Source organism: Rhamphochromis sp. 'chilingali' (assembly GCF_963969265.1).
Source record: "Rhamphochromis sp. 'chilingali' genome assembly, chromosome: 11".
Classification (NCBI taxonomy): Eukaryota; Metazoa; Chordata; class Actinopteri; order Cichliformes; family Cichlidae; genus Rhamphochromis; species Rhamphochromis sp. 'chilingali'.
The window spans coordinates 17,961,549-17,976,521 of NC_137938.1; the positions used below are offsets into that span (position 1 = coordinate 17,961,549).

General features: G+C 42.0%; 1 protein-coding gene across 1 annotated transcript in view; it reads left to right on the top strand.

Annotated features, from left to right (window-relative positions):
• The window catches only part of zfpm2a (zinc finger protein, FOG family member 2a), a 119,294-nt gene that overhangs the window by 53,367 nt on the left and 50,954 nt on the right, over positions 1-14,973 (top strand). The window contains exon 4 of the mRNA XM_080896115.1: positions 3,375-3,499. Coding sequence (XP_080752241.1) covers positions 3,375-3,499 — 125 coding nt within the window. The remainder of the gene's footprint in view (positions 1-3,374; positions 3,500-14,973) is intronic.

Here is a 14,973-nt window from a genome sequence, read left to right on the forward strand (position 1 = left end):
GTATTTATAATGTGATATGCAAGAATTACATAGCCTACCCAAGACTGCAGTGGACAAACTAGTGGAAATCAGTTCACCCTAAGCCTGTCACTATATCAGGTTATCATAGTCAGCAAATTTAAAGAAAATCAAAAATAATCATATCTCTATCTTTTTTTGTCAAATTGATTAAAAACCAAATACAGATACACAGAAGGTATGAGACAATCCATAACTATACAAAACCACACAAAAAGAATAATTTACAAATTTATCACATGGATATTCAGCGTAACACTTACTGCCAGTCCATGCTTATCCTCACACCCCTAGCGCAGCCCTATAAAACACAGCTTTCGTTTCGAATGTATTAACCTCTGTGAACGTCGTATAGCTGTAATAAAGATCTGTAACAAGCTAATGCAGAATGTAATGCAAATGTGAAATTGTCAGGTGGTGGAATAAGATCATTTTCCCCAACATAATGGAGAAATTAAAAAAAGGTGAATTGCATGTTAAGGGATTGTTGAAAAGAGTTTCATTAGATGTAATAACATTATTCAAAAGTAGAAAGTGGCAGTTCACCTCTGTCTGTCAATGGTCCACACCCATTTATTCTTCACATCATAGCAGGCTGGCATCCTGCCACTGAGAAACTCATTAGCATTCAGTCGTACACCGGAGATGGGAGAGAGGGAGACGAGGTTCCCCATTTCTTTGCACCAGAGCAGAAAAGAAAGACAGGACACACATGCACACATTAAAAAAACAAAAAAAAACAAACAGATGCCAGTGTGGAGCATCTTGGGTGCTATCTGAGGAAGATCTCTCCACACAAAGGGACATTCATTGGTCTGCCAAGTATCTGTGGAGTGCAGGAACAGACCCTAGAGTCTAGCGACAGATGATGATCTTATCGAGGGTGGGGTGGTGGTTAGGTGGGGGTGGTGGTGGTTGTGGATAAAGGTTGTGGTGAGGTTTTGGTTGGGGATTTGGAGGGGGGGGGGCTCTCGAGCCACATCACGAGCTCGTGTTTTGCCAAGTGTGTGGCATTTGAGAATTGGATGATGAGGAAAACACTGAAGAGAGAGAACACAGACGCTGGGTTTGTTAAATCTCCTAATAGCCCATTATGAGCTTTCCTCTTAGTTCAGTCTGCCGCTCGCAGTTTGACGGGTTAAACAGTGTGACTTCTGTATTTGTTCTTAATTTATTTGTAATGAGTATAGGTAATAGAGTTGGGATTTGGGGGCTCGTAAGAAATTGAATTATCACTGTGACATAAAGAGTTTATGCAACCGTAATTACAAAAGTTGTCAGCAGCTAGTAGTTGATGACAGAACACATCTGTCAATATAACTTATTTATTTATTTATTTTAGTTTATTTTCTTTTTTTTTTGCCTTGCAACATTCACAAACCTGTAAATGCCCATAGAGACACAGACAGCCCATGAAGGGGACTCATTATTCATCCATGGGTGTTTTTGTGGAGATCTTCCACTAGTATCTGCAACAGATGTGACAAGCCATCTGTGAGCCAAGGTCCTCAGGCAACATTTGGTGTGAGATGCACACAACTGGCACCTAAACATGGTGGACCACAAACCGCACAAATTGAATCGTACCCTCTTTACCCTCCTCCTCTTTCTCACACCTAACGCTACCCATTACCCCCTTTTTTCTTTTTACTCCAATCACCCCCCCATCCATCCACCCAGAGAAGAGAAAGAGAAGGAGAAAGGAATCAGAGTTGTTGGCTGGGGATGGCTTTAGCTGTGTGTCAAGCGGGGCTAAACAGGAACTTGCATCCAAGCGGTTAAAGGCCGTGGGTCTTATCTGAGGACAAACAGAATGCATCAAGCGGTGGCTGTTGCTCTCAGTGATGACGACCAGCTGTGCACCAATGTTTAATTATTTCTCTGTAATGAGCTTACCCACCTTCCACTGCAGCACCAGGAGGACAGCATGTAACAGCAGGAACAAGGGAGGAGAGGGGGGGCAGAGGATACAGAGGGAGGGTGAGAATGAGATAATGTAGTCCAGATTATCTTGTTTTTATACGGTCAATTTCATAAGTATAAGTAAATGTCCAGGGCATCTGTTTCAATCTTATAACAGGTCTGGGGAGTGATTTTTTTTTTTTTATCAGAGGTGACGTTTAGCTTTTTAATGCCACAGCTGCGACTGTTCTTGATGAATATATGATCGCCAAGGCATGATTTTCTAGTGGGCAGTAACACGAGCCCGATGTTTCAGTCATGTTTATGCATGCAAAGCTTCACATAAGCACACATTTCCATAGAGCCCTAACGGTGGAGCACAATAGCCGGCCACTGATACATGGTTGATATTTACAGAGTAGAACAGGGCTGAATAGGTCATTATACCAAATACACGTCGTAAAGTTCACTGATCATTTCAACCCATTCATCGTGAACCAAATGCCCCGAATACCTTTTAGCCTCATGTGTTAACAAACAGGTTATGAGACACAGTGTTAACAACACATGTAGAGTTCGGTTTGTATATTAATAACACGCATTATGATCACTCGTCCGGACACACTGGGGTATATTTACCAGGTTTGCTTCATGCTGATGGCCTGAAGCTGACCTGAATTTGCACTTCCCAAAGGTCACCTCAGTCTTATTTAAAGAAGTTCTGAAACGTGACTCACGCCTGATAAGAACATTATTTGAACTTCTCGTGTCCATGGAGACTATAAAGCGAGACCAAATGTTGCTACAGATGTTTGAATCCAGCAGCACTTCTCAGAATTGTCAAGGCAACTAGTTAAGAGCTGCATACTTTCTCTTTGCAACACACACTCAGAGAAACATCCTTCTCTGTAAACTATGTCACAGCCTGCCATGAGTTTTATCATAACTGTTTGATTAATCACCACGTCAAAAAGAGTACACTGAATCTAAGAGATAAGATAGCTGGGTGGTTGGGGGGATGAGTGCTGATAGTACTAACAGTGCTATCCGTTTCCACTGTTAATTAACTGAAGATCTGCACAGCACTAACAAGGGTCCTGCCTTCCCGGAACAACAGGAATAGGGCTGCCACTCGCTGCTCTCTCCAGCCAGTAAGCCTGCACTGTCTCACAGAGATTATCTCTACACAAGACACCTTTCAAGTAGGGTTAGCACACCATGTGTCTGAGGAACACCATCAGATGGATGCTCGCTTGATTTGCTTATCCACTTTGAAGCTGCTTGGATTTTAACCTCCACTTTTTTTTCCTTTTTTTTTGAGGGAGTAAAAGGATTGCACATGTAGGTTTAAGCCAAAATAAGAATGAATGAACATAGCTGTGACTTGATGTAGAACTTGTGCGCCATATAGAGCATTATGGCTGACTGCTTTGGCGTCTGGTGTGTTTTTTCAGGAGAGCTGGACGCATTCCTTAAAGATGGTGAGCGTCGTATCCACAGCCGGCAGCAGCTCCCTTTAGGGACAACATGGGGACCCTTTGAGGGGAAGATTGAAATGAGCACTGAAAACTCTACACTGGTAAGTTCTCGTTTGGCCAACTACTGTAAAACGTTAAACATGTAGCTATAAAGCATCCTTAAAATATGAGCAGAACTCACTAAAATGATAGTACAGTCTATATTATAAAATAAAAGTATGATTTAAGAAGTGAAATGAAGATAAAGTGTCAAATAAATTTTAATTAAATGGGATCAGGCCCACTGTTCCAGAGTCCTAAAAGAAAACAGTGAGTCAGCTCTGCTGTCTATTCAAAATGTCAGTGTCTCAACACTTCAGGGATCTTTGTGTGCTTTTGTTTAGAAGGGAAAGGGAACATTTTAATAATCAAAAAGTGATGCAACGAAGGCATTCTGGTACCTACGGTGAAATATAAACAAAACAGTCGTTGAAAGCGATAAAAACAAGACTGAGCTTCAGTACCACATTAAAGCTGGGCCAGTTGTCATCTGACAATCAAGATTTTTAGCTACCTACTAGATTTTGCTGTACATTAGATTGAAGAGAGCATTTATTTAGTCAGGACGCAAAGTCAAGCTTAGCTGAAGTGGAGGCAGATTAGGTGATCTGCAAGCCGCTTTGCAACCACAGACAGTATAAAAGCTGGATGTAGCCGCCCATTGGTTTCTCTGTTTTTGAAGCTTTGATTTATGATTGACATGTCATTAGCCAACGAGTGAGCAGTGGCTTTTTCTCCTTTTTGGAACATGGTTTATCCAAGATTAGCAGAATAGATGTAATTTTACCAAGAATGAGTGACTACAACCAACTATTTTCACTATAGTCATGCTGACTTAAATAATAATTGTATTTCATATCCAGATTTGGCTAAACAAAACTGTATGATATATTTTATAGGCTTACTGAGCCATTTAAAATGATGCATACTTTACAATGCATTATTGGTATTTTTGTAAAAATCCATTGAGGGCTCTATAGTGAACTAAAGCGACTAACCCTTAACCCAAATGCTATTTGTTTGCAGTAAAAGCCTGTTTTCTTATTGTTGAGTCATGTCATGATTAAACTTAGGTCACTAAATTTAGTCAAACTTTGCCCTTAGCAGCCATGGGGACTTGATCACTAGAAAGTTTTACAGCTAAGCCCGTATTAATGGCATCTCCCCTGACATTCGAACCTACTGAGGTGACTCTTTTGGGATCCAACTGGCCCCCAACATAAGCCTTTGAAGTGCATCTGTTTTACCCCTTTAATCTGCATATTTTATGACAAAACATTTTAATTGGTGGATTTGGAGCTCAGTCCAGGCTTCAGTTGAGTGAAGTCACAGCCCGTTATGTTTGATGTTACTCTGCGCACAGCAGCTTTATATCTCTTGTTTCGGAGATCCCAGCAGAGACTCGTGTTGACCTGCTGCTCTGGTGGAGGGACAAGCCCTCCGTGGGTTTGATATTCCATTCTGCATTTGGATTAATTAAGAAATTCCTATTAAAGTCAAAACCAGCCTTACATTCATCTTGTTTAAAAGGAGAAAAAAAACACAAGAATAAGTCCAGTAGGATTTCAGACTCAGAGGCCATGCCATCCATTCTCCCAGATTCCTTAAACGCATAACTTTATTAAATCATTTTCGGAACACTTTTGACTGCTTTCTAAGCTCCCCTCATGGTTTTGAAGTCATCAGTGGCTTTAAATAACTCAGGCCGTATTATAGCCATGAAATATGGCTTCTCTCAGGGTAAAGCCAGTTATCCTTGGGCGGAAAAGTGATTTGACAGAGTAACACCTCAAGTTGCCTTCCAAAGTAACACACTCCATATATTTCTCGATGAGCTGCTGCATGAATTTCACTGAAAGGCATCCAAAATCAACCTTCAACTTTCCCTCAAATGACCCGCCTCCAGACTCATCGAGTGACGTCATATAAAGCATCTTCTTGAATTGTTTGCTAGTTGAGCTTTTCCAGCAGATAAAAACTTTACACATTCATCAGACTCGCTGCTGAGCAAGATGCATAAACTGATTGTTGCTCTTGGCTAGAATGAGAAGTTCTTAACGAACTACCCTCTGAGGAATTCATCACTGCTGTACAGACGCTCCTTAGGTTGTTGGGTTTTTTTTTCAACCGAGCAGGTGCTGGTCATCACCTGTAATAGGCTGTGGAGGGGTTACAGAATATGCCAAACCTCTATCGCAATTAAAAGCAGAGGAAGAAGCTCTTGCGCGTTGCCTTTAAGGATCTCATGTGTGTCTATTCTCATGGGAGCCCTTTCAATGCTTTTGCTACTTGCCCTCCTCCTCTGCTAAGTTTCATCTCTCAAATGGGGTACTGGCTGTTAGCAGCTTCTCACTATCTCTCATTAAAGGCTAGGTCAACCCAGCTGGCATGTTTTGTTTTACCAAGCCTCCTTTTAGGGTTCAGTGTAACTTTTTACTTTAGATTTTCCTTTTTTTCTCTTTTTTCTTGGTGCAGAATGAGCCAGAAACTCAAAAATTGTAGTATTTTGCACTTCACAAGGGATTGGTCTCATTTACAGTACCCTAAGTTTATTTCTTTACTTTCAATTCAAGCTTCTACTTATCGAGCCGCTGCATTGTTAAACGAGCAGCCTTTGGAAACGTCCCCGCACGCAGGGCTGCATTTATCTCAGTTATTTCAGTAGGAGGTACGAGAGCTGTGCAAATCTTAAAACATCTAGACAGGATCAAATCTCTGATGCCTCACCAGCGAGAAAAGTTGAAATAACAAATGTAAGTGTGAGGGGAGGGAGAAGAGAAAGGGGTTAAAAGAGGCCGGCTAGTTTTGATGCATGTCAGGGTGGCCAGTGCTGCAAAGCAGGGTCAGAAGGGGGTAGAATGCGTTTGAGGTAGAAATAAAGCCTTATTGCTTCGTGGATCTCTACCACAGCTAGAAGCCACACTCAGTCATTCTCATGAAGTGTGACCTCCATACACTATTAAATCTCCTTTTACTCTCTTAGATTTTTCTGAAACCATAGAGGTGAATGAATTACCCGAAGGCAGTCAGGTATGTGGCAGCAGTGACACCTCTCTGATGCTTGAAACACATGACCCGCTAGTGAGATATTGATAGAGCCGCTCTAAAATCAAACATATTTTATTCCATCGTCCACACGCGTCACTTAAGGTATGACTTTTTAGAGGTCAAGCTATTTTTGTCGAGCCGCAGCGTACGGTGGGCTCGTAGGTCCGTTTCTCAATCCTTGGCACGACGCCCAGAGCGGGACTAAAGTGCAATGACTCCTTAAAGTGGCTTACAGTAAATAATGAAAATACAGTGAATATAAGATGTGTTTGCATTAATCTGGACAGAACGATGAGCACTTTGGGCACATGAAGAGTCATTTAAGTGGGGCGTGGGGGGGGTGTAATGGTCCCTCGTGGACGCACATGGGAACTGGCGCTGGAGCTGGCCGAGCTGCCTGTGCCTATGGCGTGGGAGTCTATGTGCGTTTGGCGGCTCGTGCACGACAGGCCTCAATAGCTGAGCAGAGTGATGGATGATGCTGAGGAAGAACAGCGAGTGGAGCGTTTCATGCAGTTGTCCAGGCACGCCAGGAAAGAGAGGTAGAAAGAAAGAATGAAAGGGGGAGCGAGAGAGAGAGAAAGAGAGCGAGTCAGAGGGAGAAATAGCAGGAAAAAACAGAAGGGAAAAAGCGTGACAGGAAATCTGGGCATCTGCAGGACAGAGATAGGGTCACATCTCGACCGTTTATCAAAGAGGAAAGCAGATTTCACAGCTGATGGGTCGGCCGTGGCAGGTTTGTAGACCCCAGGGGCTCAGCTTGGCATGAGGGACTGGAGTTGTAGTTATTGCTGTTGCAGACCTGTTAACACAATCACACTGCACTGTGTTAAACACTGTTAAATGTTTTCTTGTATCACTCTTAGATCACTTGCAGGCTGTATAAAGTTGAACCCAAATATAGAACCAGTTATTATTTTATTTGATATTTTTAAAAAATATCATATGGTTTTATTATAATGGTTCAACTGCACTGCAAGACAGATGATAGTCTGGCCTGTAAACTAAGCATCAGACAGGACACTGCAAAGTAGAGGTGGACGGATTGATCCAAATATCGATAGCACCGATATCAATGTTGGTACTGATATTGGATCGATGCGCGATACGATCAATACTTTGTGTCTCTCCACTAAGTTCAGTATGCAGCTCACTGAATTGTGTTGAATGCTATTTGGAATAAAAATATATAAAGATATACCTCAAAAATCAGGTATGACGCACGCCTGAATTGCATCTATTTCATTTCCATTTCAGAATGCATGAAGAGCTGAAAGGTGTGTGTTGTTGTGCTAAGTGAACATTGTGGAAATTGACAGTGATTGAGTGGTGATTGAAATGTGTTCAATATTTGCAAATTGATGATGATTCGTCTTATAAATCATGACACGCTGCTCTCCTCTACAAGCTGTCTTTTAGGTTAAAAGTATCCGTATTGGTATTGGTCTCGGAAATACTGGCCCTGTATTTGCTTGGTATCAGATCGATACCAAAATTTGCACCATTGCAAGTGAAGGCAGAAGCGGAAGGGGTCAAACTGAGTAATGGACAAAAAGTAAAACAGGAGAAATAATAAAAAAAGAATAAAGCACCCGAGAGTTGGCTCAGAGCTCCTGTTGTTAGCTGCTTTGCCCGCTCTGTTCCTCTTCCTCCTCCTCTCCTCCTCTCTCCTCTCTCTCTGACTGATGAAGCTGCCAGAGCGCCGTCTCATCCCTCACTTCTCTCACTGATCAATCAGACCATTAGACTCCAATTACAGCCGCAGCCCTGGTGCAGGTGAGCGACGAGCACATTCAGCCGCCTGCCGACAACGCCTCCACCCGGCTTTCTCACACTCTCCAAATTAACGCAAATTAATAGTGACACTCAGACATAAATGTCTGCAATCGGGGGGCTAAATTAACAGTCTGGGTCGAAGCTATTGAGTAGCAGGTGTCTTTAAAAGCGGTAATTACCTATGCTGGACAGAACCGGGAGGAGAAGGTGGCCAACGGTTTGCCTGGAGTAAGAGGCCTGGCCCCGGTGAGCCTGGCTTCCATTGTAGGTGTTAATAATTGATTGGGAGGCAGGCTATTAATGAGCAGCAGATTTAGAGCTCTGTCGTAAATGTGTGTTGATGAGGGTGTTGCCGCCTCTTGTACAATGCCATACCAATGCTAATTACTGGGGCTTAGTCAAGGTGCAACTGTAATGAGTCTGGATTCAATAGAATTCTGCTCTTTATGTGTTTTGAGGGCCTTTTAGTACAAATTACACAGTAATTAAAATGCATAAGACTTGCCTAATTAAAGTTTAAGATCTGTCGGGGAGTTGTGTTTTTTTTTTTTTTCTTTTTAATCTTGCTTTCTATCTTAATATTGTCGTATGCTGTGAGCTTAGGTTTGTGATACAAACATATCTGCTACTGTAATCTCTGTTTCATACAAGGTCCTTAATACAAAGAGAACGATTTCAAAGACTGCAGGCAACAAGGACATTATAAAAGTCAATAAGCGCTACAGGCTAATTAAGCACAACAAGAATAGAGCCCGATGTTATAATGTTACCCTTGAAACATACATCATTGGAATCATTCTGATACAGTGTTTCGTATGTATATCTACAATATCTGAGCCTCGGTGGAATTGTTCTTTTTAACCTCTAGATTAAAAGCACCTCAAGGAAACAGCTAGCATTGGAGAACTATTAAGTGCGAGCAAGACAACTTCTATTACTCTTTCTTTTGCCTTATTCTGTCATATAGAGCTGTTAGAGGCACAAAATGAAGTCTTAATTAATTCTTTTATGTCCGCTGGTGTCAGGTCTCACACTGAATCCGGGTCAAAAATCATATTTTAGTTTTAAAAAGATTGTATGAGAACATAGCGTTTAATGCCTGTGCGCTTACACATGGCGCCATGTTTGAGTGCACTTGAGTGTGTGTGTGTGCGTTTAGGTCATAGCGTTTGCGCGTTTGTGAATGTGCTGGTGTGTGGGAGGGCGCGTGCATGCGCCGGAGACTGCGCGCCACTTTTGGCTACGAACAGAGAGCTTTAGCTTGTAACTACAGAAGAGCAAAAATGTCAAGATACTGTCCTAATTTTCACCTGGGACAGAGAGAGGCAGAGGCTGTCAACCGATGGTGTGTGATTATTGTGTAATTTAGTACAAGGGTAGGAATATGTGGCTGTGCAACCAAACAAAAAAAAAAAGAAGCAAAAAAAATGCTCCTGAAATTATTCAGCCCATCACTCAAGCCATTTATCTCACCCCTTTTGCCCACCCTCTCCCTCCAATATGTTTATTGTTAGCTACCCCTAAACTTTAACAAGTGGTGGTGGATTTTTCTGTTTCAGAAATTATATTTTTCTTCTTGTCATTGCTTCATTAATCAAGAGGAGGCATTCTGAAAAATGTTTTGTTTTGGAGGCTGCAATCTATTTTGTGTGTGTGTGTGTGTTGTAGTTAATCTGCGCCCGTGGCAGGTTTCCCCTCCGAAACGCAGCGCTAAGCAGCGGTATCGCAGGCCTATTGTTGTAGCCTCTGTCATAGCAAGGAGAGCCTGATGCAGGCCTGGGCTCGCCTGATAAGGAAAAGAGGATTCAACATGGCTGGAAAGGAGAATCAGTGGGACTTGAGAGTGGAGTACGGATGGGGCAGATGCGCTCGCACACACACGCATGCAGACGCACACACACACACACACACACACACACACACACACACACACACACACACACACATACGTGCAAAGTCCCACAAACATACAGAATGATGCACGCGTGTTCTACACACATACAGTCACACATGAGCCGACACACGTACACAAACACACACATACAAATCATCACCATCATCACACTGGCACATGCCCAGGCAATTATTTACAGTAACATCCAATTACATATGCAAGAAGGCACCCCAGGATAGGACCTCTCTGTAGCTTAGCTGCTAAATCACATACACACATTCACACGCAGCCTGAGATATGCATGCACACAAACAAACAAACTATAAAAAAAAAAATAAGAAAAAGAATCAGAAGTCATTTATGTTTGCATTTAAAGGTGGCCGGCACTTTCTATCTGAAAGTCACACTGTCTTGGATATGGTTTGTGAAACGGCCGACATTATCGGGACTAACAGGATTTGAATTTCTGTGTTGGACACACAAATAATTTTGGCACGGAGAATGTGGCTTCATCTAATGAAATAATGGGCCCAAATTTTAGGCGGAGAACCAATTTGTGATTGCATGCATCAATTATTTCTTGGGTTTAAACCAATATCAGGGCTGGGGTCTCTTCAGATGGGTAGAATGGTAATTATCTGGCCTGTTTTCCCTTGCTCAATGTCATCCATATATTTATCGATGGCATTATCAATGGTTTTCATGTTCTTACATGAAAAGGACCAAACATCCAAGCTCGTTCCATTGAAGTAGCTTTTTAAATCGGGGCTTTTTAACACAGATCAACATGACATTGATGTCTGCTTGTGAGTCAAATGCAGAATGCAGAATTGGTTGCAGGCAGTGGCAGAAAAAACACACAACCATTGTTTTTTGGTGTGGGTTTTTTTCCTATTATTTATATGTTTCCAAGGCTCTACTTTCAAACTTTCTTTGTGCTTTGCTGGAACTCATTGCCGCCCACAGCTCCATGCATTAGCCGTGAAGCACTCAGTCAGTCAGCTAGTCAGAGCTATTATGGCTACAGCTGAGCTCCTCTGTTTGCGAGATAATACATGGTTGACTTGATCTACAAGTGAACCTGACATTTTGCTGTCTTTACATCACAACACAACTACCCAAACTGATATGGCAGGTCCCCTGATAAGCAGAGCAGGACTCAGTGATTTGCTTTGTGCTCGCTTTAATGGCTGCATGGCTCCCTCAAACATGCCAAGGATACTGCGACTTCCTCAAAACACAGATCCATTTGCAGCATAATTTATTCTACTTTTGGTGGAGGTGCATTTCGACAAATATAGCACATCTGGTTTTGAAATGGTAAAAAGTCTTTTTTTTTTATGTCTGAATAGATTATTGCTTTGTTGGAGTTACCGCAGAAGCTGCTGGAATATGTTTTTCTCATATTCTTTAACTTCAATATCAGCTACCACCTCAGTTTGCAAATTAAGAGTGCCTTTATGTTACTACCACTGTTCCAGAGGGAAAAGTCATACTTTTTATTACACCACACAGTGGAGGCATCTGTTTTTAATAGTCTTACAAGTGGTATTACAGTACAGAAGTATTATTAGCATGTAATCTAATTTAGAAAATTAAGAAAAAATGATTCATTGGAAGAAATGCAGTTATATATGCTAGCAAAAACCTACTGTGCGGGCAGTTTTTGCCAGGCCCAGTGTGCTTTGCTTATGAATTAAAACACAGGCAAGTGTGTTGATTGATCATTGAATTCTTTTTGTTCTTCATTATATCACAGATGGCAAAAAAGGCGGAACGACATACAAATGGCTAATAAACACATAGTTTTAGGGTTACTTTTTTTGGAACACTCATTTACAGATACGCATCACAACACATTAAAAGTGACCCAACAACAGTGTACACATAACACACACGTAATGTTGCCATTTGTTTTGAGATCAGCCTCTACACATAATACTCATCGTTCAAAAAAGCATTATGGATTTTGATAGTTCTGGTACCATTGACAGTTTTTACAGTTTTATCCAAGTTTTATACAGATCGATTGATCGGATCTAAGAGGGAACAGACATACATTGACGCGATAAAGTGTTTAGGCAAAGACAACACAAGTAAACACAAAATGCAGTTTCTAAATGAAGGTGTTTATTATTAAGCGGGGGAAAAATCCAAGCCTACATGGCCCTGTGTGAAAAAGTGATTTCACACCCCTGTACACGCATACGCTACGCAGTCTTAATCTTTCAAATTCAGGTCTTCTACCAGAGGCTTGGGAGCTTGAGGGTCCTGCACAGTATATTTGCTGGTCCTAGGACTGCGCTCTTCTGGGCAGAGATCTCAGATGTCACTCCTGGGATGTGCTGGAGCCACTTGCCCAGTTTCGGGGGTCACTGCCCTGAGTGCTTCGATTACCTTGGGGTTAAAGTTTAAACTGTTTCAAGCTCATTATAATTGTTATTTGCAAAGTAGAAAACCAGGGGCACATTTTGCACACACACAAAGGTAGAAACAATCTCTACTGTCCATGCTGATAAAACCTATTTTACAAAGCAGGAAAAGTGCAGGATTTCCTTCTGAAAGGCACTTTTTATTGTTTGCTGTTCTGCTAGTAACAATATGTAATGTTAAGTGATTCATCACTCAGAAGACCATGTGCTAATATTGACTGAGTGATATTATTTAAGTAGGATGTTGCATGATGAACTGAAGTGGTGCTTTATTTCAAGCAAAGGACTAAGATACCGTCTCCTCTGTCTCGTGCTGCAGCAGCATGGTGGCTGTCACATTAATAAATGTTTCTTTGAAACTATTAACCTGTAGATGTATATGTGTGGGTTCAAGAACATCCATGTTTTGATCATTGCACAAAACAAATTCCTCATTCTGTCCTGTCTTTTTTTGGTATTTGGTTTAAAGTTAAAACAGCAGAAATTGATTTCGACTGTTCTCCAGGTCTCACGCTTAAAACATTACATTCTACGTAATGGCATGACTTCATCCTCGCAGACAATCCAGATGTGATTGCTCTGCTATAACTGCATACTGCAGCTGTAATGCATAGACAGGTAGCTGTCATCCTCGAAGAGCCTGCTCGGTCACCGTTCCGTGCAGCAGAGCAGGCATCAGTGATACTCAAAGGACCAGTGAAGCTCCAGGTCCTGGGGGGCCACTTTTCACACCCGCAGGGCTCAGGGGTGAGCTGGGTATCCATGTCCTTCCTCGCAGCTCTCTGGGTGTTTGCTGTCTTCCAGTGGCCCATCAGGGAGGCACTGTCTGGATATCAAACTGTCACACTGTGGAGTTGTAGTATCTGCATGCTTATGGTGTCTGTATGTCGTAACCACACACAAACAGCTTGATATGAACATTAACATTCATGAACAACTGTTCCATTTGGGATAGCATAAGTCATTCACTATCATTTACACACTTATCTCGAGAGTTTTCTGAATTTGAACGACTGCTTGTAGCAGATTTAGGGAGATGCTTCTTTACCTGAGATGTACCCTGCTGTAAAGCAAGTACCCAGCAAGTAAACAAGACTGATTTCCAGGCTTTACAGAATAGTCGGCCAGGCATCGACAGTGAAGCTCAGAAGTCCCTGGCTTCACACATATCGTCTTGTTTTACAGTGCGCAATATGTCTTCCCAAATGAATGATTATCCAACACTTCAATACACAACAGACCTCCATTGCAGCAAAGGCGCAAGACAAAGAACAAGAAGGAAGGAGGAAAAAGAAAGAATCATGGAACAAAGTTGAGTGGTGCCAGCTGCTTTGCCATCTGTCACTGTCATGGCTGTAACTTGTGATATGTTGAAACAACTTTCCTGTGAAGTGCTGGAGATAATCCTCGATTGTTTCCATTTGCAAGCCCCTGATAGTCCTCTTGGTATTCCAATACTAAGTGAGTTCAAATTGAGGTTCGATGGCAGTTGCTGATGGCTGGCCAGTTATAATTGTAGAAATTATATCCTTGTTGTCCCTTTTTAAGGAGGTTTTAGTTTGAGCTCCTTGTTAGAAGGCGAGGATAACGAGACTCTGAAATCATACATTATTCAAAACAAACTGCTTCCTTTCTCTTCTCTTTCCTCTTGGTCAAATTGGCAGGGGAAGTGGAGGAAACACAGAGGCTCAGTTGCTTCACCTCCTTTAGAGAAAAGACGGACACCCTACAGGGAGGCAAACCCCTGCTGGTAGACCTTGATAAGTCCTCGCTTTCCCTTGTCCTGGCCTTAGCCCTCTGATCTTCAGCCTGGTTGGCTCGGGGCCTACCAAAGACGAAGCCCTGTCAAAATGACTGGGCGGATGAGTAACCAAGCAGAAAAATCCAACTCTTCTGACAAAAAAATGAAAAGAAGAGCAAAAAAACCCGACAATGAAAGGTTAGATAGGAAAACTGATAGGTAGTAGAGGAAATAAAGGTCTGGCTAGTGTCCATTCTCTCCCTGTTGGTCCAGCAGCTCCTCATTAGATGGACGCGTATGAGGCTGTCAAAGCAGAAATATTATACCGCGGGGTCGTCAGCAAACTAATTGGGTAACAAAGACCATTTCCAGCTCGAGAAACCTCTCTTTTAACAGTCCGTGTGCTGAGACTCTGATAAGAGAGTTCACGTCTAATGCATTTAGTGAAGGGCAAGTTCATCATCTTTATCTTATGTACTCAACTTGGTGTAAATATTGTTGTTTTTTTACAGTGAGACCCCGTTTCTCTCGAGTGCATGTAAGGATCAAACTATTGAACGCTGCGGCAGCGTGCAGGTGATCAGGTTGTATGCAAATCTCAGATACCTTTGTTCTTTGTGTTCACTGTTAGAACAAAGTTAGTGA